General features: G+C 38.0%; 1 protein-coding gene across 1 annotated transcript in view; it reads left to right on the top strand.

The window, feature by feature from the left end:
• The window catches only part of CDH2 (cadherin 2), a 121,585-nt gene extending 99,287 nt beyond the window's left edge, over positions 1–22,298 (top strand). The window contains exons 12-16 of the mRNA XM_053977486.1: positions 575–808; positions 1,124–1,357; positions 2,604–2,743; positions 13,642–13,806; positions 20,799–22,298. Coding sequence (XP_053833461.1) covers positions 575–808; positions 1,124–1,357; positions 2,604–2,743; positions 13,642–13,806; positions 20,799–21,005 — 980 coding nt within the window. The 3' untranslated portion in view covers positions 21,006–22,298. The remainder of the gene's footprint in view (positions 1–574; positions 809–1,123; positions 1,358–2,603; positions 2,744–13,641; positions 13,807–20,798) is intronic.
• Positions 22,299–26,379: the final 4,081 nt, after the last annotated feature.

Raw genomic sequence — 26,379 nt, 5'->3', positions numbered from 1 at the left:
AAGACATAAATGGAACTGGAAGATTATGGGAGGTAGAATGAGAACCATTGCTAGTTATACTGAAAAATTCAGTGCCAAATGATCACATCAGTGTGTGATCCCGGCAAGATTTATGGAAGCATCACACATTCGATATGGATGGCAGGAATGTCCAGAAATAGCATGATGAAACTGAGTATTGGAAGAATTTAAATAGCCCAGTTATGGTAAAGGGTGATTTTAAGCCTTCAAAGTTTGGAAATAATTTATCCAGAGGACAAACCATCCCAATTTTGCACCTTCTTTGAAGCCTTTGATGTGGACTATCTCTGGAGATTAACTGTCTGTCTGGTCAGTGAAGTGGCTGAGTCTGTGATCTATGGATCTGCAGTTATTTTCTGAATTTTGCTGAGTAGGGCCATTTTTCTGAGCACAGACTACATAAGAATTATTGTGTTAGCAGGACCAGTGACAGATTGGTTTTGTAAAAGATAGAATCCCAAAACTGAGGTAAACATGTAAGTGTGTTGGTACAGCTTTGTTTAAATAACTTTGCAACTGGAAACAGGCTTAATGCCATTTCATTTTCTTTTAGGAATACCCCCCATGAGTGGAACTGGCACACTTCAGATATACCTGCTGGACATCAATGATAATGCCCCCCAAGTGCATCCAAAAGAAGCCACAACTTGTGAAACGCTGCAGCCTAATGCTATTAACATCACTGCTGTAGACCCTGACATAGATCCAAATGCAGGCCCGTTTGCCTTTGAGCTGCCTGACACACCTGCTAGTATTAAGAGGAATTGGACCATTGTTCGAATTAGTGGTAATTAACATTATGGAAATTTTCATCATTTTAAAGAAACTTTTGCAAATATCTTGTCTTTGGTATTATTTCACAACATACATGAGTTTGGTTGATATGAACAAGAAATCACCTTAGTGTAAGTTCCCCAGAGAACAAGAAACTTTAAGAAAAGATAGTCACACCACTCAGGAAGTCTGTTACCCTGAGTGTCACATAGCAGTTTGAGCAAGAAGTTAATGCCGAGCTCAAACATGAGCTATTTTTGCCAATGCTGTTTTAATCCCATGCAAGCAATACATTACTTTTTAACCAGTGCCTTATTTTCACACACAGGCGATCACGCCCAGCTCTCCTTAAGAATCCGGTTCCTGGAGGCCGGTATCTACGACGTGCCCATAGTAATTACAGATTCTGGAAATCCACATGCATCCAGCACTTCCTTGCTGAAGGTGAAAGTTTGCCAGTGTGACTTGAATGGAGACTGCACAGATGTTGACCGGATTGTTGGTGCAGGGCTGGGCACTGGTGCCATCATTGCAATTCTGCTTTGTATCATCATCTTGCTCAGTGAGTAGATAGCTCTCTTAAATCTAACTCCTTTACTCTTGTTTTGCAAGTACAATATTACATTTTAGTATCAGATACCTTCGCAAACACAGGGGAGTTATTAAAGGCTCAGGTCCAGGAATTGTTGCTGCATGGTTCAGTGTTTTGGACAAGTATGAAAACTTCCTGATTGTACAGGATTTGGAGTCGGACAGAGTATAGCTAGCAGCTGTTTGGCAGTCAAGCCCTGCAGTGAGTTTGTGAAAGAGATTTTCCATTTATACCCATGGACACTTGTAGTGTTACGTCCATGAGTGGCCAGGTTGAAAATATGATTCGTCCCCAGGCTTCTAATCTGTCTTGTGCTGCCAGTACTGTGCACTTTCATGCCACCCAAAGCGGGTAACAATGCTTTTAAGGAATGCTCTGATGTTGCTACTCCTGTGCTTCAGATTAATGCAAGTAGGAATTACTGTTGGAAAGTAATACATCACAGCCCTTCACATAAGGACTGACAAGAAAAGCAGGTGTTGTGATGATGTATATGTTTAAGTACTGCATAAAGCTGTACTAGTATTTTATTTTGTGTTAAGTGCATTGAGTAAGGGAAGTTACTAAAAATCATGAGTAAGTGTCTGTCCAGTGTAGTAAATTAGATAATTAGATTAGCTAGCTCTCCTACACATTATAGTTAACTGATTGCCTATTGTGGTGGGACACAAGGGAGAGATTAGCCTGGTCATAGTACACTATGCACCCATCTAGAACATAGAAAATTATGGAAAGGAGTAATTAAAAAAAAAAAAAGAGCCTGACTAAGCATGTGATTCTACACAAGCAAGTGTATTTACTTTCTTGATAGAAGATACTTTTAAAATGCTAGGTATGAAACTAACAGAGCCTTTTTGAAGGAGAGATTTCTTTCTGAATATAGTGGTTTATGAAGCATAGTCTTTCTTAATTCTTTTCATGGCAAGTTTATTTTGCAGATGTGGAATGGATTCGTTACTTACAAACTTGAATATGTGATTGATTTCCAAACCAAATTGCTTTGTGGTCTGAGTTTAAACATCTCTGGCTTAAGCTGCCTTCTGTCAAATTACTAATTTAAAAAAAAACCTGTACCTTACCCAGAACAGTCAAATCTAACTTCATTGCTTTTTTCTTTCTTTTTCTTTTTTAAAATCTTGACATTAAATTTCTACAGTTTTCTATGGCTGTATTTCATAATTAAGATGTGGTTTTGTCTTCTATTTTTGCATTATAGTTTTAGTTTTAATGTTCGTGGTATGGATGAAACGCCGTGATAAAGAGCGTCAGGCAAAGCAGCTCTTGATTGATCCTGAAGATGATGTGAGGGACAATATTCTGAAATACGATGAAGAAGGGGGTGGAGAAGAAGATCAGGTGAGGAAAGGTTAATGGGTTTTATGTATAGATTTACACTTCTCACTGCACTTTATTTTGTTTACATTGAAGCACTCTGGTAGGTAGCTAATTTTTACATTAAGTACCGAAGGCAAGAACTTTAAATAAAACATTGCTTTACTTTATCTTTCTCTTTTTTTTTTTTTTTTTTTTTTTTTTTGTACCATTGTAGCTATATCAATTGCTTGCCATTTGGATAAGATGTAGAAACAGTGTCTTGTCTTCTTGCAGTAAAAGCATTCGGACCAGATTCCAGCTAGGGCTGTTATATTTAAATGAAAGTTAACATCCACTGTCATTGCTGTCTGTAAACTTTCCTCACTCCTTGTCTGGGAACTTGTACAGCAACAAGTGCAAGGTGCCTAATATCATCTAAACCAAATACAACCCTTTCTTGGTGGTGGGTGAATGCCTTTCTAGATAAATAGTAATGCTGGCTATTGACAGATTTGCCACCACTGGGATTTCAAGCTTGGAAAGCATTTAGGTTTCAAGTAGCTGTCAGGGCACATCTGTGTTTATTCAAATACTTTCCCAGGCAGGTGCCATATGCATTTACTCTCATGTCACCTCTGGTTGAACCACTGCTGATATGTCAGAGGACTAGGAGTGATGTGTATATGCTAAGAATAGTGTCTTTTTCCCCCCTCTCTCTCCAAGTTAGTGGATTTTCAAGCAGTGTGATTTCCTTCCTTCAGAGGACGTTTATTAAAGTGCTTTATGAACATGACAAACAGCAGATTTATGCACATTATCAATGGTAGAAGTGAGTGTAGTAATTACAAAGAGAACAGTCCGTATAATAGAGTCTACGAAATTTTCCAGTTAAAAGCCTTGAAAAATTAAGTGCAATTCTTCCACACATTCCCAGTCTCAGTCATCTGGCACTTGAGTTATCTGAAAAGTGTCTCCCTTCACTGGTACAGACTTCTATAGTTTCTTTCTGCTCATTTGTTTGTTTATCTGAAATTTGTGTTCCCCTTAGTAATTTCCATGCTTCCTGCATTTCCCCAAGTACTGTTCCTACTTCCTGGCTTTTCTGCATAATGTTCTTCTTAGGCAGTTTTCAAAGGAAACTTCAGTTTATGCAGTTTTGGAAAAATGCTTATGTTAAATAAAGTGAAAACAACCCTTTGAGTCTATGCATGTATTCCAGTTATTTGTACGTAGTTTCAGTACAAGAACTGTATCCTGTTTGTGCATCTGTTATTGTACAAGAAAGTTACAATCTTAAAATTAGGAAAACTCAGTCCCGTGAGAAGTAATTTTTCAGTTCACATATTCCCAGCTCTTGTTCATCCCGAATTCTCTAGAGGATCTATTCAGCAATTGTCATGGATCTTTGAGTTTTAATTATTGTCCACGCAACCTTCAGGACAGAAGTGAGTTGGGTTCTCTGAGAATAGTCCATTGGGAAGCCTTATAGGTGATGGTAGGGTAGTGTTGAGAGGGATTCTGCCGCAGATCAGAAACGTTAAGCATTGTAACAGTGTACAATGAGAGCAAACTGGGGATGGTTCTGAAGTCTCTCTTCTGCCCATCTTGTGCTGTTCTCCTGTCCAGTTGGCAGTGCTGTCTTTGTGAGAGGTTTGGTTAGGGTGGTGTGGCAGGAGTGAGTGAGACATCCTGTGAGTGCCGCAGAGATTAGCGCAATGTAAACCATCCATAATCGCAGCCTTTTGCCAGCAGTGAATGAATGTGCTGCATGCAGTGAAAGGAGAACTGCCGACGGGTGGACTGGCAAGAAAACAGTAAGGAATGTGAAATTAGGACCATTTCCTCTCACAGTGGGCATACAAAGCATCTAGACCTAGAGAATTTTAAGGGTTTTACAAAAGATTGAATGATTTTTAGTCACAAATCCCCTTCTTGCTTTCTAAAGATTAATTTTAAAGCCACTACTGCGATTTAGTTATCTTCACTGCAGTCACTTTGTTCAGGTACACAGGTCCCTTTTTTGATCCATTGACAATAGGCCAGTCTCTGGGGATCTAAAACACCCTTGCACACTCTAAACATAGAAAACATGTCCAGAAAAGAACAGCTTGTACAAGGTATAGCAAGCTTTTATGAGTACTTCTAATGTAGCCAGTTTTATACCACTAGTAGGCAAAATGGGGGTAGGTTTTCCCATAGTTTCAAAGCTGGGAATTTGTTCCTACACAGAATGGATGAAGAGAGAGCACAAACTTTTCATCTTATTTTCTTGTCTACAATAGATGATGTAAATATGTTCTGTCTTGCTTTTCAGGGAGATTATTTTACTTTATTTTGGTTAGACATTTTTTTAAATCTAAATTCTGCCTGTACTTAACTAGGTGGTAATAATTCCTAGGTTTGTTTCTTCTTGGTTCCCTCCTGACCCCCTTATCCCCTGTGCCCAGGGAAAAGAGGGAGAATTATATTTCATTGGGGTTTATTTGTTTTTGCACACATTTTATGTGAAATATCAGAACGTAGAATGCAAAGTTTTTCAAATGTCCCAACAAGCTCTCTGCAAGCAGTAATCTTATTTTTGCAAACCACAGCTTAGCAAAATACTGCATAAGCAAAGCTGCGTACAGCACTGTGGGCAAAGGGTATTGGCTATAAAGATCTTTGCATTTTTGTCAATGTTAATGAAAGTATTCAAGTGTCGAAGTGAGAGTTCTAAGAAAGTGTGGGGCTAACATGGAAAATGTATTTTCAGAATGAGGCCTCACAGAGTAAAACTGCTACTGTTCTATTAAAATCAAGAAAAATTGCTTAATGTCAATCTTGGATCCATAAGTCATCAGCAAATTACAGGAAAATGCTCTGCATCAATATTAATTTTTTTTATGGTGCACCATCCCTAAAATCCTGAGGACTGATTAACAAGCAGTTTCAGTAGAAGGCAGTACACAAGGTGGCTCAAACACAGAGCCATCCGGCCCAGGGTGCATCTCATGTGATGAAATAAAAGGGAATTTTAAAACCTAGTGTGCATCTCAGTGAAAACAGTATTTTAAAACCTTCAGACATTTTCATAAGAGGTACAACTACTTTTATTTATAGCCAGCAAATTACTTTTTAAAATCACATGCTATTCCAGAAGGACAGCTTGAAGATTTACCCTGTGTGACCTGATATTTCCCAGATGTTTAGGTTATTTGAAGATATGACTGTTAGGGCTTGAAGGTAACTGATAGAACTTAGATCTCTCTTTATCCTGAAACAAATTAAACTTTGGAGGTTTTTATCTTAAAGTAATTTATTTATTTGAGAGCTTTAATTTATTTATTTTAAAACTACATGAGTTGGGTTTCTTAGCTGTCATGGCAGACCCAGGAGCTCCTAAAACATGTTCAGCAGGTTCCTTTCAAACTCTCTGCACATTCTATCAGAGTGATGTCTCCTGTAAGAAATTAGATGAGTTCAAATTCCAACTAGTTCCTCTGAGTCATAGCAACTGCCAGAAACAAGTTGGAATTCCTGTTCGGTTTTGTTGGTGTGTTTGGGTTTTTTTTCTCCTGTGCCAGCAATTCCAAGGAATTATGAAGTGAAATCTGTAATAAGAGAGCAGTTTAGTCCATCGTGAAGGTCTTCTGTTAATCCCATCTGAGGTCATCTTGGCCTGCTTTGTTCAGTCTGACAGACTGAGTGCTTATCAAGAAAATTGAGGATCTTGAATGATTCATAGTTGTCTTCTACTTCGGCATGATGTACACAGGGTCGTGTGATCTCCACAGCAGCTGAGAAAAATGCTATTAATTCTCTAAGCCAGAAAAGCTTTTGATCTGTGGGTCATAACTGAAGTCAGCCTGCTCGCCTGTGAAGAGCACTGTCAACAGTGGAAATGTTTTGGACTTTTTTCACCTAGAAAAAGCTGGCTGAGAAACAGGCTCCAAAATGTTTTGAGCACTCCTGTCGTTCCAGGCAGCAATTGTCTGGGTTTTGTGAACAATGACTGTACTAGGAGAAGTTGGGGATAAGGGAGGAATGAGAGAAAGCAGAGGTATTCCAGATAGAAAGCTTTGGATTTTTCTCAGGATTCTGTTTACTACTTTCTACTTTCAATAGTTCAGCTACCTGACCTAGTGGAGATAGGCCATGAGAGGGTTTGAGTCACAATCATTCCACAGAAATCAATGTGACTGGTTTGGGAAGGGGAGAAATGTTGGAGTTGGGGATTTTTTGTTTTGTTTTGTGTGTTAAACCCTGGTATTTTGTTTTGTTTTTCCTAAAATTGTATCTGAATCTTAAACTCTTGGGGATGGGGGACAGTATAGTTCGTTACATTCTGAAACAGAAAGTTCAAATTAGGAAACCGTGGTGAGTACCTCTCTTGATTATTAATGAACCTCATGATCCGTAGCTTCTAGTTGTTCAGCAAATGGGGAGGTGTGAGGTGTAAATGGTGAATATTCTTTCCTGATATAATGTGCTCTGAACTTGTAACACCAGTCTCAGTTCCAGAGAACCCAAACCTGCTGCTGAGTGAGTGTTGAAGCACTTAGCATGTGTCTGCAGCGTAGTTCATGCACACAGCACATCACAACCCATAGTCATCACTAACTCATATCTTGGGCCATTTGTGTGACTTACATCAAGGTGGTGGGTGCTTGACTGGGATATATGCAGCATATGTTAGCCTGATAACTGTGATACATTTTTTTTTAATCTAATTGCTTTTGTATATGTCTCATTGCACAAGATGATTCTCTCCTTTGAGTTCATTTCTATAATGTTTTCTGAATTTTAGTAGTACTTGCTCATGCAGGTAGTCCTGTCGAAGCAAGTTGTCTGAGCAAGTGGGTGGTATGCTTTTAAAGGACTGCAGATGAGCTGTTTTGAACATGTAGGATAATCTAGCCCTCTGATCTTTTCAGCACAAGAATTTAAATGCAATGATTTTACTATTATTCAAAGTAGTTTTCTTGCTGAGGAGTCTTCATTGTCCTTCCTACATCAGTTTGTTTTTTTTTTTTTACATTAATTAATAGCCTGCTTTTTGTCATATTTTTTACATATTTATGTAAGGAGAGAAAATAGTAGCATTTATTTTAATGGTGTTAATTGTATTAAAAATAACAGCTGGTTTATTGTTATGTGTGCAGGATCTAAATTCTGAACAGAAATTGCTCCTTTATGAAAGGATAGCTGTGTTCCAGCATTTATGTGCCATAGATAAAAACAAAATTAGGTAATCCTTCTGAATTTTTGTGTGTGGGTTTTGGGGTTCTTTTTCATGTTGTCATATCTTTCTGTATGCCACATTTTGAGATAACTTTAGTCTTCTGTGCTGGGTCTTTTTACCACTTGTTGTAAACATGATAATGGTCCTTACCTACTCCATGAACTTTATAAATCCAAGTGATTAGATTTTCTTTTTCACCACCCTGCGTGTTAATGAGATCATTTACTCTCAGTTTTTAACCTTCATTTTGCATTGCATTAAGAATAGAACATGTTTTATGTTCTGAAATTTCAAACATAATGAATGAAATAAAGGTTGCTATGATATTCCCCATGAATATACAATACTATAATTAAAAGGTAGTTATTTCAGAGATTGTGTTTGCTTACTAAGACATTAGCTTCACTTTTTTGAGTAAGTGACTCATACAGTGCTCCTGTGGAGGAATTATTGTCATTCCTTGGTGAATCTTTATCTCATGATATGAAAAGTAATGTTCTCATAATTCCATTACAAACTTGTTTTGTTTTATTTTATCATATGTAGAACCTCTGTCTGTTACTGCATTGTATCTGCAACTGCAGCTTAACTTTCACCTTTTTCATTATGAAAAAGATAAGATAGCTTCTTTGTTATCTTGAAAATTATTAACTTGTAGTACTCCAGATGCATCTATAATAAAAACTAATGGAAAAAGCAGTAGGGCAGAAAGTAATCTAAAAGCAGGTGACAAACCAAGAGCAACTGTTGGTGTAGGCATTTTAACTATCCTCCCACCTGCAGCCTACATCTAGTCAGTCCTCTGTCTTTGCTTTTTTTGAAGTCTCATAGTTTCAGGAAATGTAAGATTTAGGATGGTTGTACTCTTTTGCTGAACTCAGGTGATATTTGAAGTGAAAATTTCTGATAGGTTTTTAGGGTGATGTTTGCTGGGTTTGGGGGTAGAATATATAGCAGGATTGGTTTTTGCTGGGTTTTTTTTGTTGTTGTTGTTGTTGGTTGTTTTTTGTTTTGTAAGATTTCAGTGGGAACATGCAGAAGTAAAATATTTCTTTCCTTACTTCCCCATCCCATTTCTCTGTTGGAGTAAACAGTAATTGCCTTTGGAACAAAAAGTCAAAGCAGAACACGTGTTTTATCCATAGGTACTTCAGAGTCATTATTAGTTCTGTTCTCTTCAGGAAACAAAAACCTGAGTTTACACTAAGGCTCCATCCTCTAAAAGGAGCAGGTAAAATTCAGATTTCTGCTACTCTTGCTTTATATGCACCTAAACCACTGCAGCTGATAGTGTTCAGTGAAAGACACTTAGAGGTCTCACCATCAATTTAAGTCAAAGTGATCTGGTGACAGTTGATTATTTCTTGTATGGGGGTAGAGCTGAACTTCTGTATTTCTTTGCAAAGGGTGCATCCCTTGAAAATGAGAAACAGGTATAGTGGTTTTGTTATATTACTCATGTGTCCAGTCCTATGTTCATGCCTAGCCAAAACTTTCATTCTGTAGAAGGTGAAAACCCAAGTCATCCCTAGGAGTGTATCACACAGTCTCATGAACAGCCAGGAAATAAACCAAGAGCTCTGAGACAGCAGAGAAGCCAGAGTCATAAATCATTAATGAATGTCAGTCACATTCCAGGCACTAGGCTGTGGTAGTGGAAAGCTCAAGCCAGATGTCATGTATTAAAATATTTTCTGATTTTTCCTTTCTCAAAAAAAGTCCATCCTGTCTCTGCATAGCATTTTATAGTTTAGGTTCATTGTGGTTTCATTCTGTTGTTTGCAGTTCTGCATCATAATGCTCCAGGATACATCAATATAAGGCAGTTATCAATTACTGTAAACATTTTTTACTTTTTTAGGGTTTTTCCCAATAACTTAAGTAAATGTTCTAATTTAGAACAACTAACAAGGATGAAAAAAATAAAAGATATTTAAAACATCTCCTACTGTAACCGATTATTGTTCTATGAGGGATTATTACTCAGGTGCTGTTCAGTGAATAGCTGCCTTGCCTAAGAGGAAGTTGTTTAAGGAGGAGGTTTTTGAAGGCTGCATCATCATGTTTTTCAGTGATTATTGGGGAGTGTAAAATGGCTTTTTCTTCTATTCTGTATATTTCATCTATTCAAGTTGAGATACTTGAACTGTGCTTTGAACTACTATGTAGATGTTCTTAAATAAGTGCTTTGGGGGGGGTTTAGAGCATTCTGCATATATTTCTGGTAATTTGTTGGGCTTGGCTATCTGATTCTGATATTTAGCACTCTTCACTAGGATTGCATGTTTCAGGAATGTATGGTTTGAACTAATAATGGTTGAAGTATTTTCTTAAAGCTGTTAGAACTAAGTGAAGAACTAATAATGTCAATATTGCAATCAACTTGGAGGGGACAGGGGGTTAGTGGGGTTTGAGGGGGGGCAGTGAGATTGATTTCACAAGATGAAATTTCTGATAAAATGCTCTTCTAGCATATTGTCATCTCTTTAACCACCAGTTATCGAAAAGGCAGCTATAGTTTCTCCAGTGATAATAGATCCCTTCATAAACAAGCACAAAACCAAAAAATCATCCAGCTTGCTTCATTTACATCCCTATTGCAGAATGTGAGGTTTCTGTTTCCCTGTTGACTGTAGATTTGGACTATCAGATTAGTCCAAGTTTCTGGTTTCCAAAGGCCTGAGTGTTTCTAGATGCAAAATGGGAGCAAACTTTTATGTCTTAGCAATATTACAATTGAGAAAAACTAAGTAGATTCTCTTTTTCATCAACAATCATAAGTTTGTCCAGAAGTTTGAGGAGGAGAAAACCTGAACGAAGCATCTGTTTGAGTGTGCTGAAGTCCAAACTGAAGGAAAGGAATTTTTCTAGAATTGCTGGAGTTAGGGCTAAAGAGCCCTAACTAAATAAATACCTCTGACAAAAATTGGCAGCCATATGAATTAGATCTCACAACTCTCGCTGAAGTACATTTCCAATGGAGGGACGAGACTTTCTCCCCAGTGAACTGCCAGTAATCCATAAGCAGATTTTAGCTGTTAACTGGTTATATGGGAAAAGACTGGAGCAAAACCAAAACACTGTAGAATTGTGGTCCTGAAATTAAGAGTAAAAATGATGACCCAGAATACTGATCAAAGCTGTCTGTCCCAACCTATCCCATCATGTTTTCTTCTCTCTTTGGTGTGCCAGTTTTCCATTCAGCTGTCACTTCTACAGTTAACTCTCTTAACAAACTCCGTTTGAGGCTAACCTTTAAGTCCATTCAGAAGCTTTAAGTAGTATGTGAAAAGCTTTTCTACTTTCCTGTCTGTGAAAGTAGCACTGAGTGAAGACATGGGACCTCAGCACCTCTAAACAGCTTATGACCTGCCATTTTAAAACATTTTTTCCATCTTCTACTTTGCAATAATTGAGTAGAGTTGACTTTAGACAGAATGTTGAAACAGCTGGTGTGGTTGCATGGTGCCTGGCACTCAGCTGGTTTGGGGAGGTGCTGGATGAGTTGGCCATACCCCACTGGTGTGCAGTTAGTATTGATTTTAATGATAGGAGGAGTTTGAGAGTCTGAGGTAATACATGCAATGAATCTTCTTTTCCCATCCGGACACTGTTAGACCTGCAAGATAAATTTCCTCCGAGAGAAGGCTAAATGACAGTGTCATAAATTACCCTAGAAAAGAAAACCAAAGTGGAATTCCACGTAAGGACACATTCTGCATTGCTGTTACCTCACAGATGGCTATCTTTGCTGACTTTTTAGCTATTAGAGTCTGCATATGTCTCCAGCTATTAAATACATACAAAAGGATGCCTTAAATATGGACATAATAGACTGATAAACTTGATTTATATTTCTGTATTACCACTAACTAGTAAAAGAATTGGATACAAATGTGCATGGGTGGGGAAAAAAATTATAGAACTGAAATGAAGAGAGATGCTCCTCTGGTTTTAATGCATTGTTATTTAACCGTACCAGTTTGAATTCCTCCACAATGAAATGCTTAGATTTAAAAAATATACATATATTTCATTTCTCCCTGTTGGTGTTTTCCACCTTTATCTTTTGGGTGGGTATGAAAAGCACTCATGTTACATATTTATAAATTCTAAAAAGTACATTCTTCTCTGTTTGATAGGATTTTCTGGTAGCATGTCTCTAAACTATTTTGATTTATTTCACGTAATAAAAAGGGAAAGGATAAAAAGTTCTGTTCTGTTTACTTTTCTCTGATTCATACTGCTTCCTGGAGATCACTTATTATTCTGTTTGGTACATGAAGTACCGAAGGGTAGGAGTTAAAGCTCTGCCCCAAGGAACTTGTAATCTAATTAAAGCATATGAAACTGCATTCTCAGATCTCAGTGGAGCTGTTCCACCTCTTTTGACTATATATTTGTGTGCAGTCATCTGAGAACCCAAGTAACAAATCAGAAGGTGTAGTGGATTTGATAATCAGTTACAGTTCTCCCCACAAACTACCATCACTGCTGTCAAAAAGAATTCTTCTCCTGTTGAAAAGTCTGGGTTTGGAGTCACAGGAGGTCATAGTCTCAGAAAGGATCTACATCCCATGAGATAACAGCAGCCATAAAAGCTTGCACTCCTTCCCTTAGGAGCCAGTAAGGAGCTAATGAAAAATAGTCTGAACAGACAACTTCCAGCAAGTTGAGATTATAAATAAGATTTTTACCAGAACAGCACTTGAAAAACTGGTATTTTTGATGGATAGAAGAGCTTATTTAGGATGTTTTTAACTGCTTGGATTATTTGTGGGGCGGGGTATGTGGCATACAGTAGAATTGGCATGAGCCCCCATCTGCTGATAGTTCCTGAATGGCTTTTGTTTAAGCCTTGAAGTCCAGTTCTTAATTGTGCATTCTCACCAATGCCCTGTGTAAAGGCATCCTAGAGTATGACTTTCTTCTAGACATGGCAACAGTGAGGAGAATGACAATGATGAAAGGCATCACACTGTGTAAAGAGAATTCAGGCATATCTATGTTCAATGCATAAACATTGATCTAATTAAATTTTTCACATACATACATATGGCTTATTGGAATTCATACTGCTATGCTAACTTCATCAGTCTGCCAGAGTTTGAAACTGCAGCATCAAGTACTTAATGAACAGATTCATGAGTAATCTCTAGAAAGTGCTTAGAATTAAGGCCAAATCTGAGGAGCTTTGTACTTCTTATGACATTTTCCCCCCTTTGGCTTTCATATTATGGAAGCCACATAAAATCAGCAAGGAGTCTTAAATTCATTCTTTGAAGGTATTAGAAAATACTGCAGAACACTGTGCTTGCTTTTTTCCTCAAAATGTGTGGTATTTATTTTCTTAGAAAAATAAGAGTTGGATTTGGCATCTTTGCTCTATGCTGTAAATCATCATTACTAGGTAAAGTGTTTAGTCCCTTAATAGTACTACTCAAATCCCTGCTTCTCAAGGGAAAACTTATGAGAAGCTCTACAAATCTGATGGAATAGAATCAAACCAGGAGATTCAGGGAGTATAAATCAAATAACATCCTGTTGGTATGCAAATAACAGCGTTATTGACTTATTCTCCGTAAGCATTACAATCCTGAAAACAGGACTTCTGGTGAAATGGTACTTTGCATTTTCCTTTTTTTCCTTCTCATGTTTCCCCCTGACAGATATTGTTTGAAATTCTGCTAACGTACTGTGTCTGTTTCATATTTTGCAGGATTATGACTTGAGCCAGCTCCAGCAGCCTGACACTCTGGAACCAGATGCCATCAAACCTGTTGGAATCAGACGTCTTGATGAAAGGCCAATCCATGCAGAACCTCAGTATCCAGTCAGATCAGCTGCTCCTCATCCTGGGGACATTGGGGACTTCATTAATGAGGTAAAGAAGCAAAAAAAGGTTTCCTCCTAAGATCTGATAATATTTTATATTTTGTTTATTCTACTCCGCATGAGTAGCTGTTATGTTAGAACATAATAACTTTTTAAAACTTCCTTAGACAATTAAAATTGTCTCACTAGACAGAAATAAATATGGTCTTCTAAAGTGCAGACAAATTTAATTAACTCATTCAAACAGAAAGGCAAGATATATCAATTAACTTCTGTGCACTCGTATTAATTACATTCATAGTACGTTATCAGCAGCAACCACAATATCTCCAAGCAGGATTATGCAATGGGTTGCAAGTAATAAACAGACTAACAAAATTGTAGTGTAGCCTAAATTCATTTATTAATTCACAGTAATTTAATAATAGAAGTTCATTTTGATTCTCCTCATACATTACCCTTTGAATCCAGATAATAGTGGAACTTCAGTACCTTCAATAAGACCAAAAGAATTCCATCAAATACGATTAGTGAGTAGGGCAGCTAAATTAAATGTTATGTAAGTGCTTTTAATACTTGTCTTGTCATAGAGCTTTCAAAGATTATGCATTATCTTTGATTCTTCAATCTAATAAATGTAATTGAGATTCAGACTGTACCAGGGTACTGAGAGCTCTGAAAGAAATTATCCTCATTATTTCTATTACTGGTCACTCTTAAATCATTGGTGTTGTGGTACTTAGGATAGAATATGTTTCTTGTGTTTGCTGGTTATAGGAAAAAAAAAAAAAACTAACCCAGTATTTACTGCTATTTTTACTTTATTCTGTACTGAATTGTAGTAGTTAATTATTTTCTCTGGTTTTCTTATATCTTCCTTGTCAGCTGGAGCTGGACACATACTGCAGAGTATTGCAGAACAGTTTCTGCAAACGTGTTTATTCTTGTCTGCCTTGAAGAAAAGTCATGTTAATATACTAAGGTCTTTCGTGTTAGAAATCTGCAGAAAATTGAATTTACCCCTTTTAAGGTATACGGTGATACAATTGTCAAAAAATTTAGAGGGGAGTTGGCTAGCAGGAAATGTACAAATATTCCTGTAAGACGTATTTTTAGAGACTCCAGTTTTTGCTTGCCTTACAGTTCTAAATATTATCCTATAATTGGCTTTTGGAAAAGAGTGGAGCCGTGGGACACTAAAAGACCCACATTGTCGGCCAAGCCAGTGTACACACAAAAACTTCCTTGTGCTTCCAAACAATTGGAGATTCCCATCCTGTTCTCACACAGCTGTGACTAGACAGTGCCCACCTGACAGACAGTAGTGAAGAACCCTGGGTTTTGTTTTTCTCAAAGCAGCCAGGAGTCTCTGTTATGGAGCAAAGGCAGGAAATGGGTCTGATTCTGCTGGAAGGCCAAAAAGGGGCCAGAGGTTGTCCGGCCTTCTTGCAATATTATTTTTCAGTAGGTTATCACTCTTGAAGGTGATAGCATCAGCGTGTACAGATGGGGCTGAAGAAACAGTACTTGCTGTCTTGATTTAACCCCGTACGTTTATATTGCACTACAGACGAGTATGGAGTCATTTTCCCCCTGCTGTCTATTGTATGATATCAGTACCTCCCTTTATGCTTCCCCTTGCCATACACCAAAAAAGAAAGCTTCTCCCAGCTATTCACACACAGTAAAATAATGTCATTTATGTCATTGATTAAGAAAATGTATGGAAATACATATGAAGTTAAAGAAAACATGGCAATTTTCTTGTCTGCAAGTTAGCTCAGAATTAATTATATCCTCTGATTGAAAGGAACTGTGTGAGGTAGTTTTTCTGCTTTAAGGGTTATATATTTAGCTTATCTCCTTCATAAGGATTTTTTTTCTCTAGGATTTTACAGAAATGTATTGTTTTACTGTGGGGCATTCCACCTAACCCTCTCTCTAGCAGACAGTAGCCACCCAAAAATTGCCCATGCTCTGTTTTTCCAGAAGACTGAGCAAAATGGGCATTTTATTTCTCTAAAATAGTGTCATCTTAATTTGTGTTTTCTGTAAAAAATTTCCCATGACAGATGTGATTATAAGTTGTCTGCTGGGTTTGGGGGGGGGGGAAATGGGTCTGTCTTTCATAGAAGTTACAGTTAAATTTCAAAATTATCAGTGTCTACAGCATAAATGTTCAGGCTGCACAGGTTTTCAGGCTCTCCAGAATATTGCACCTGCAGTCCTGGTATGATTAAACCCAAGAAACTTGGTAAGTTTCTCCCAGTTTTACTTGAGGTAAATTGAAAAAATATCTCGAGTAAAGCCTGCACCAGACATTTCTTAAGGCAGTTCCTACAGAAGATAAGCTGAGCTGTGGAAACAACATAGCAAGATAAGAAAGAGCAAAGTTCATATCTCTCTGCATCCAACTTCAATATTATTAGACGTAATTCTCCCCTTGGGCATCTCTAACCCAAACCACCCACCAAACTAGCCCAGTCCGTAGCTGAGGAGGGAGAGGCTGCTTTTGAATTGTCAGCATTTCAGTAGCAAAGTCTGCAATAGCCCCTTGGTTTGAAAAGATGCAACACTTTGGAGATCAGTCCAATCTTTTGGAGGACTTGACCCTATTCCAGGAGATGTGGGTCAGTATGGTCTTTTGGGATGCTGGTCCACATGTGGGAATTCATATAATCTATTGAATGCTCACCAACACCTCAGACACACTGTTCAGATTAGCTTCTGAATTACTTTAGCTTTTGACAAAAAATTGATTTCAGATACTGGAAGGTTTAGCTCCCATTTCCAAGCAAGCATGGGGGTTTTCTTCTTATTTTCCTTACAGAGTCATAGAAACAAAAAGCAAAAAAAAAAAAAAAAGATCTAGTGAGTCATTTAGGTTTTTTTCCTTTTAGCAGTACTCTGTTTCTTCTGGTATATTATTTTCTACCTGTCATCCCTTGTATTAAACCTACTTAACTCAATGAGAGATATGTAAGTAAGAGTATTTTGTAGTGTTCTGGTGACTTCTCAGTTGAAAAACAAGTTAAAATTACAATAAAATGTCATGCATTTTTATAACACAAAGTTGAGATAACATGTACACAGCTATGAACTGTTTAAAATAGGAAGGTTCCAGAGGTGCCTGATAGTCAAAATAGGTTTTGCAGGCATAAGCTGAATGACCTCAGGGACTTTCTTGTTTTGTCTGTTTCAATGGATAGATGAATCTGTAACTTAAGTGGGGAAGAGAAAAACCTCCTTTTCTTCCAGTCCAGTGTACAAACAAGTCAGTGGAATAAGTCATGTGTTATTAAGAATCCTCTGTAGATTTTGTTTTCCGTTTTGAGCCTTTCAAAGCCTAACCTGCAGAGTGTGGAGCATAATTAACACTTAGAATAGTCAGGATTGGCAGGACAGTAGAAATTAGACTGGATGGAAATAGTTTTGTTAATCCTGTTTTCAAGACCCACCTATATTGTCCCTAGAAATCTCAAGCAAGTTATATTGTGGTGGAGAGTTTGTGGCAAAGAACATATTTATAATCAATAGAGGACATAGCCTGAGGCAAACTAAATTTAAATTGCAAACTAAAGGTCTCATCCCATGGGGACATGGAGGACCCTCAATTCATTCTTAGTAAATGGTTATTGATGCAGTGCCCCTCCATGCAGAATGGACTCCCTCGATGGTTCCAGATATAAACCTTTTTTTTTTTTTTTTTTTTGTATTTCCCTGAAGGTCTCTATTCTCCCTTTCCTTCTCATCAAAAGTCTGCTGAATCTGATTAGGTAGTAGGATTAATGAAAATAGAAGCATTAGATTTTGTAATGTTCCATGTTCAAGATTTGAGAGGGTTGCTTTCCTGTAACTTGAGAGAAATGGAGAATGCTGCCTGTATTAAGGCAAGTTTACTGTTGTTCCTCAGCCAAGGCACTGTAATTTCTCTAGTTCTGTCCTTTATCACCTCCTTAGTGAAAGCTCTACTATGTATAAAAGAGGAAAAGGAAAAAAGTGAGTCTGTCCAAGGTCTCAAGCTGGCCTCTCTATTGCTATGGCTCTTCTGTGACTGCTTGTTGTGCACTGGTGGTGTAGCACATGCAAAGAAACACGACAATTCACTGTCCCAACAGGTTCCCCAGCTCCTGAGGATGTGCCCCAGAAATTCTGTTGTTGAATGAGCTTCTCACTCTAATGAAAACTTCAGGTTTTCTGATCAGGAAACTGTAAACCAAGTACAGAAGTGACTGACAATGAATGCCTTGGCAGCAAAATCAGTAGAAGCCACTCCTGGCAGCCATTTGTTGTCCTTTCAGTTGTGCAGATGCAGCAGGCCATGTATCCACACCGCCTCCACCCACTGGAAGGGACAGCATAATAAAAGAAAGAAGGTGGCAATGCTGAAACCAAAGGGAGCTTCTAAGCTGATGGCACTGCCAGGGCTGTCTGGCATGCTGTAGAACCCAACAGCAAAGCGCAGCAGCCCACTGGCTATGCTCAAAAAATCGGCTTAGCAGAGGGAAAGAGAAAATATTGAAGTACTTCTTTCTCATTTTAGTATGTAACTCGTGACACAAATATAGCAGAAATCTTGTCATTTGAAGAGTTAGACACTAAGTTCAGTCATTACACTGTGAACCAGAAGATAGGTGAAAATGTCAGTGTAACTTGTGCTGTGCAGTTGAATCAATACTTCCAAAACATGACCCGTAGCTGCATTCTCTGAATGAAATGGATTACACCGCCAGCACAACCTTTGAGAAAGTGAATTTGTTAGTGAGATCCTATCTTGTAAGTCAGTAACTCAAAACCAGTTTCCTTTTCTGAAATGCTATCATGATAGCAGCAGCAAATTGAAAAAAAAATTACAATTTCCCCTTTGGAAAAACAGATGGAAAGAGGCTGCCTTCTGTCTTGTCATGGATGACTGATAGGTATCAGAATTTTTGCAGTGATGTAGGAAAATGTTTTTTTCACTGATTTTTTAAAATAAATTGGTATCCCATGGTTCGCTGACTATTAGAAGGCAGAACTGCAGGGAAATAACATTTTGTCTCCAAACCGACTTTCTAAATGACTTTCACACATGGATACTTGGCATTCGTACCTCAGCACTCCTTAACCTCAGCTGGTATTTATTCTCCTTCCCTGTCACCTGCGTTCCAAGCACATGGGTGTCTGTCACCCCAAGCAGGCTTAAGGAAAGATCTGAATACCATAAGGCCAGTTACTGCCTAAGAAGTAAAGTTGTCTTTCTGCTTCGGCAGCAGAAAATAAGAGAAAGCCTTAGAACTTGCCCCTTGGAAGCTGGGTAAGGGATGTCTTTCAACACTTGCTGTTGCCTTTTCAAAATCTCACATCTTTTTTGCTTATTATGGCCACCAGGTTGGAAAATGCCAGAGAGAGATAACAAGCATCACCAATTATTCTTATCTCATAATTCAAAATTGCACTTTTTATATAGGCTATTAATAACCTGCTTGATGTTGTTGTGCCACATGAAATGATCATTTCAAGGCCAAAATTTGTTCTTGATTAGAGGTCATTAGCTTGATAAATATGCTGTGCTTTTCCACTACTGATTTGGTAATTATTTTAAGTACATTTTGCACAATTCTGAATTATTTAAATAGGTAATAAAGAACCAGGATTCACTTCTACCTTATCAATGCCAAATGCTTTAATTAATGGGTTTAATATGTAGGTACTCCATAATAGATATTTGTAGAAGAAAAATCAGCTTCTGTTCCATTTTGTCATATTTGGACAAAACACAATTGAGAGTGAAACGTACTTTTCTAAAACCGGAATATATTAAATAATTTGAAGGAGGCACACTCATTCTTTCAAATAAGGAGGAGTATAATAATGCCATTCTTTAAATAAATAAACATTAAAAATTAAAAGTAAAACCAGCACAAATATCACTGGTAAAAATTAATAGCAAGCAATTTAAAATCCTAGCACAGCCTTATGAAATTCTGGGAGATACATTATCCCCTGTCAGTAGCTGCCAGAGTAGATCCTATTCAAAATGGAAGATCTTGAAAAAGTGGTGTTAATCCCATGGATGAAACTATGAGGTTAAAAAATACAAATCATAAGAGGTTTTTTTTGGCTTCAGGCTTTTATATTCAGCTTGTAAATCTTCCCGAGATAACCACTGAGAAATTGTCTCATATTCTAGAGTAAGTTACTCATATAAGCATTTAGGTTGGACTTATGTAACAAAACAGAGAATGTAGAGGCTTTGCTCTGGAAGAAGTGTGGTTCTTTCCTGGCTTTTCCTCTTCAATTCCCCAGCATTTCCTCCAATTCAATTTGTGTTGCTTTTAATTTTGTCTATTCAACTCCATAGACTGGAAATGTAAAAATGCTGATGGCCCAGTATTCGTGTGTTGGTAACTTCAGTACTTGGAAATGAAAAACAAAAACAGTCATCATCTTGTATTCAGCTTTGATGTTACTGTGTGTTTTTTGAAGAGCAGGTGGATTTCATGGGAGGATGTGGCAAAACATAAAAGGCTTAAGACAACGTACCATATATTTTTCTTACAGCAGCCTACAGAGGTACATGAGTTTACAGGACTAACTAAATATGGATTTTGGCACATGCAGATGGACTGCAGGCCAGAAAAGTCAGTGGATATGCTATTGACTATGTGAGATGGCTGTTGAAGAGAATCTTTGCAAACATGCTTATTTCTCCTTCCTCATCAGTCTAACCATTCGCACATTGCCCATGGCACAGGTTGTGAACTGTGTATCTTTGAAACTGTTTATTTACTAGCTTCAGTCCCAGTGCCATAACTCTCTCTTAAGGTTTTGTTAGGGCTGTAATTGCAGCTGCATTCAAAATGTCCATGCCAAACCTGGCCATTCTAAAAGGAGTTACAAAAATGTAAATCCTGTTTTGCACTGAATGGCAGGAGAGGAAGAACTTTGTTTTCTCAAGTGGTGCTTGATAGATAACTGCGCCGCAAATATTCCGGATATGCTTTTGTCTCGCTCTCAGATACAGAACTTTATCTTATTTTCTCCCTCTCCTTCTTGCAGGGACTTAAAGCAGCTGACAATGACCCTACAGCCCCACCGTATGACTCCCTCTTAGTCTTTGACTACGAAGGAAGCGGCTCCACTGCTGGATCCTTGAGCTCTCTTAACTCCTCAAGTAGTGGTGGTGAGCAAGACTATGACTACCTAAATGACTGGGGCCCACGTTTCAAGAAACTTGCTGATATGTACGGTGGAGGTGATGACTGAACTTCAAAGTGAACTTTGGTTTTGGACAAGTACAAACATTTCAACTGATATTCCCCAAAAGCATACAGAAGCTAGGCTTTAACTTTGTAGTCTACTAGCACAAGTGCTTGCTGAAGGCTTTGGCTTAGGCTGCAAACCAATTTGGGCTCCGTGGAATATCAGTGATCCAATGCTGTTTGGAAAAAAATATTGAGCTCAGTTACACTTGAATTTTACAGTACAGAAGCACTGGGATTTTATGTGCCTTTTTGTACCTTTTTCAGATCGGAATTAGTTTTATGTTTAAGGCTTTAATGGTACTGATTTGTGAAATGATGCATTAAAGAGACAAAATATGTTGGGGTGGGGAGGAGTAAGGTGAAACACAATATACTTCACAATGCTTTTGTTACATCGCATTGCTTTTATTAAAATAAGGAGATTAAAAATAAACAAAAAAATCCTCATGGAACAATTTTATTATCTGGGAGAGAAGACCATGAGGTGGAACAATGTACATTACTTCTAGTTTTAGATGTTAGGGGACTTTTTTCACTAAAATTCTAAAAATTATGCAGCTGGTTGCAAATAAAGGGAGTTTTCATATCACCAGTTTGTAGCAGAATTGATTTTTTTTTTCTTATGCTAGAATGTTAGACACATTTTGGTCTTAATCCATGTACACGTTTTGGTTATTTTGGGTTTTTTTTTTAATTTCTAGTATTTTTTTCCCACTTCACTGTAAAAAATGGTATGTGTACATAATGTTTTATTGGCATAGTCTGTGGAGAAGTGCAGAAACTTCAGAACACGTGTATGTATTATTTGGACTATGGATTCAGGTTTTTGCATGTTTATATCTTTCGTTTATGGATAAAGTATTTACAAAACAGGTTGCAAACAAGTGACATTGATTCAATTGTTGAACTGTAGTTAGAGTACTCAATATTTTTTTTATTTTTATTTTTATTATTTTTTTGGTTTGGGGAGGGAGAAAAGTTCTTAGCACAAAAAAGTTTTACATAATTTGTACCAAAAAAAAGGGGGGGAGGGGAGTTGGCCTGATACTGGTGGCACGAGAAAATATACAGTATGTTTTCGGGGTGGGGAGGGGAGGGGGGGGAAGGAGCTTTCAAACTGGAGAGACTTCTGAGAACAGCTTTGCCTCTGTATTGTGTACCAGAATATGAATGATACACCTCTGACCCCAACGTTCTGAATAAAATGCTAATTTTGGATCTGGTGCTTGATTCGGCTTTTTTTCTTCCACCTGAGCAGCCCTGACTACAGTAAATAAAAAGTACCCAAAATGTGTTTGAGTTCTGTGAGAAGTTGTGTGTGCTTCTTTGGCATTTCCTACTGCTGGACTGAAAACAAGCTGCATGTAGAAGAAAGCCCAGCACAAATTTGGAAGGCAAGTTCCCAGGTAAAAGCAAAGTTATCTGTGCTGTGATTTCTGGGAATTCACAATTTTCAGTTCTCCAGTGATGAGTAGCTCTTTGCTTTAATGTGCATTATCTAAATAAGAACTTGCATCATTTTTGGCTCATTTATAGACTGACAGTTTAATGAATGTGTGATTATGCTGCAAGTTGCATAAATATTGTGGCAGTCCTCTGCTTCCTGAACTTCATGTGCTGAAGACAAGCCCCTGCTAACCTGAGTGCACATCAAATCATGTCCTTCAAGGAGGTGCTTGCGGTCACGGAGCTCTATCAAAAAGCCCCATTAGGAGATTTGTCATTAGTAAACACATTTCTGACCTGTTACATGTTTTACTTGCAAACAAAGCAAGCATAGTAGGTACAGCAGTTCTGTCTTTGTTCTCATGCAGCAATCTGCTGAGGTTTAATGTTTAATGCCTGCATTTACAGACATTAAGGACCTAAGTGTGAACGGTGTGAGCATCAAACAAAATGCCATCAGTGGACAGGGAGGGGAAACCAGGCTCTGGCAGTAAATTAATCCGGAGGGAAAGCTCTTCACTGGTGCCACTTCAGTGCTTCCTCAGCAGACATACCATAATTTACATAATTTGACTCTGGGACATAAATCCCAAAATCAGATTTGGGGAGCGTTAATGCTGCATGGGGGATGTCTCCTTCCTTTTTCTTGCTCCAGACGAAGGGCAGCAATCCTCTTAGGCTGGGATATACTATTTCAACTTCTGCACACATGGCTATTATTTATATCATGCATTTGCAACTATAACTTAATGCTGTAATATAGCCTTGATTTTTGAATAATGTGTCAAAGTTACCAACAAGCACCATTAAGCTATCCAAACTTGATTTGTAGTATACAGAACAAAGGATATAGATCAGGACATGGAAATAAAGTCTGACCATGCACAGTTAAGTAAGGAAAACTTTCATAAAGGGCAGATTTTAAACTGTCAATGCATGTTAAATAAGCAGAAGACAGCTTTTAGCACAAAAAATTCTGCAAAAATGTATTTCAAGCATAATCTATTGTTATTGTTACTTTGAACCAACAAACCGGAAATGCTAAATGAACTTTTTTCATTGACATTGAATGTTAAAAGATACACTGAGGGAGAGATCTGTGAAAGATTTCCAGTTTGGGCTCTAGCACACAATTTTTTGTTAAAAGTGGACAGAGGTCATTTTTTATAAGCACTGGGCTGTTCTGCACAGTAGTTAGGAGCTTTATCTTGATCAGACAAACCACCAGCTCTACAGCTCCTTTGAAATTGTAGCAAGAGTTCTCAGACCTAGTGATAGTTCAGAATTAGGTCTGCTGAACAGAACAAAAGGCAAATGATTTTTATGCATCTCTAATGCTTATAGAAGAAGAAAAAATGTGTTTGAATTGATCATCTTTCATCAAGTTTCAGATTCATCCTTATTCTAGAAATGTGCAACCAGGTTTTGTACTTGTGATACCTGTTTCAATGCCCATCAGAGGGCTGCACTGAGAGGAAGATGGCTAAAAAAATATTGTAGATGGCCCTACAATATTTTTGAAAAATGGAAATTTTGGCAGTCTAATTTGTAAATGGCATTTGGTAGCGGCATGTATTACCTCTGCTTTGTAGACACTGTATCCCAATGAACTTACTGGCAAGAAATGAGAATGTAGCAACTTTGACCTTTCAGCTTTTCTGCAACTTGTATTTTCTTTCAATGATAGTCTTTCATAGCCTATATCCTTCTCAACTTCAGGGCTGATAAAGGTGGGAAAGAGTGGTTTCAGGAAATAAACATTCGAAATGGACACCGATGGCCTTATGTGTGGGTGGGTCTACCTTACTGCATTTTCTCTGGTATTGCCAAATATTGGTGAATATATGCTAACACTCGCCCCATAACAGTCTAAAATGTACTCACCATGTTCCCTCCCGGTAGTTGAACTCCCAAGTGGTTAATTTGGTACCAAAGTGACTAAAAGCCACATGGAAGACTGCTGCTTGGGAGTTCTCTTTCTTAGTATTCTGGGTATTTCTAGTAATTTTTTGGACTAGACTCCTTACCCAGAACATTTACATCTACTCTGCCATGGTCCCATTTACCTTAACACCCGAGGGGAAATATCTTCTGACAGGTAATGGGTCACACAGTCCCCCAAAGGGTCTCTAAAACCTTTCTGTAGTTATTAGAGATGTCTCATGTAAGCCACTGCCAATTCTTTCTTTACACAGCTATTCCCACCTTCCTAAGGAACCTTCCTGCTAGCAGTGGTAGCATGATTTTGGCAGATTACCTTTCTGGTTCAGGACTGTGAAAGTTCCTGCTTTTTACCTTAGTCAATATTTATTAGTCAAATAAAAATCAGAAAAGTCAGTCGAATGCTTAAATACCTAATCCACAGTTGTTTATTTATACACAATTTTCAGCCAGGGATGATCCAGATTTGTACGGTGTCCTTATTTTTTTATTTGTTTTGCATTTGCTTAAATAAACTTTAATGTTTAGTCTCTCTCTAGACAAGGATCCTTACTAGGAATTTCTTGAAAGCATAGGATAATTTCCCTTTACTTAATATATGTCACAGGAATAACAAAAATCTTTCCCTTTAGCAACAAAGCCCAGCTGGGAAACCAAAGGGGGGAAGAAAGGCTAAATAAAAAAGGCTAAGTGCTCCCCATGGGGACCCAAGGTGCTTTCCATCACACAGATAGGGAAAGAGCATCCCATTTGTTAGGAACCCTTTGATGTATCAATGCAAGACATTCTTCAGTCAGCCTCTGCCTCTGTACTGGCCAAACATCTTTTTGAGAGTAATGGAGAACTTGGAGATGTCCCTTCTCCGGAATTCTCAGTGTCAGTACTGCTTCCTGTCCTGCTGGGTTACATTCCAGCACTGTGCTTTCCCAGTTTTCCTCCTCAGTTTACCTAGGTAGTTGAACAGTGCCAAAACTCACACCAGGTTTTATGTAATATTCAGTTTACAAGCCACAAAGAATCAAGGTCTTAAGTCTTGTTTTGGTTTGGTTGTTTTTCTGCAGGCTGGAGGACATGTTCTTCACACAGCAATAGCTGGGGAGGCTTTGTCTTCCTTTTCAAAGTTCAGTGTCCTGAACAGTATTTTACCCCCAAAACCTCTCTGGGTTTCTAGGACATCAAAAAATGCAGCAATTGCCAGTGATACAGTAGGCACTTCTAATCAGATTTCACATTTATGTGCTCTCTTGACATTTCTGCCACAGATGGACGTATCCTGTGGTGACAACATGGCACTGCAAGCCCACCCAGAGAGCTTTTGGAAAGATCAGTCGGGGTGAGGTGGTGGACATGTGCTCCTTGAGCTGCTCTCCTGTTGTTTGGCCGCAGAGAATGCATTTTTGTGTGTGTAACTGCTGCCTCTCAGAAGATGTATGCATAATTGCTGCTCATGTAGGACCCCTGGAATGTACCCACACATCTCATCTCCTGCATGCCTTGCCACCTTTACAATCATTTACTGCCTCAACAAGATGGTCATTATTTTCTGTTTGCTTCTATCTTTATTCTTCTCCCCCAGGTATGTTTCAAAAATACCTAAGAGCATTTGTCTTTAATTAACAAAGGGAATGCACTCTGGTTTATGAGTTACTCTTGTTGCATTTCTCATCTAATAGATAGTTTTTAAACCCTTTTGCCTTCCATAAGCAAATTCTACTTTCTTAGTTCTCTTGGCAAGGCTGAGAAAATGCTTCTACTTTTGTTTCTACTTACCCATTTTCAGTTTTTGTAAGAATCTCTTTTCCTCTTGTTTTCAGACCTTAAATCAATATTCTGTCAAAAAACAGTGACCAACCTCTTCTTTAAATTGGCTATTTTTTTCCTCCTAATAGAGAACATGCTTGTAGAGTTACTATTTTCCTGTGTTGCGCCCAGGAAAAAAGTTAGATTTTTCATTGTTCAATGGATTTTATTTATGACTATTGCTTAAA

Source organism: Vidua macroura, chromosome 1, assembly GCF_024509145.1.
Source record: "Vidua macroura isolate BioBank_ID:100142 chromosome 1, ASM2450914v1, whole genome shotgun sequence".
In the NCBI taxonomy this organism is placed as follows: domain Eukaryota; kingdom Metazoa; phylum Chordata; class Aves; order Passeriformes; family Viduidae; genus Vidua; species Vidua macroura.
Note: the sequence above shows the minus strand (reverse complement) of the source record. Positions and strands in the feature narration are given on the sequence as shown.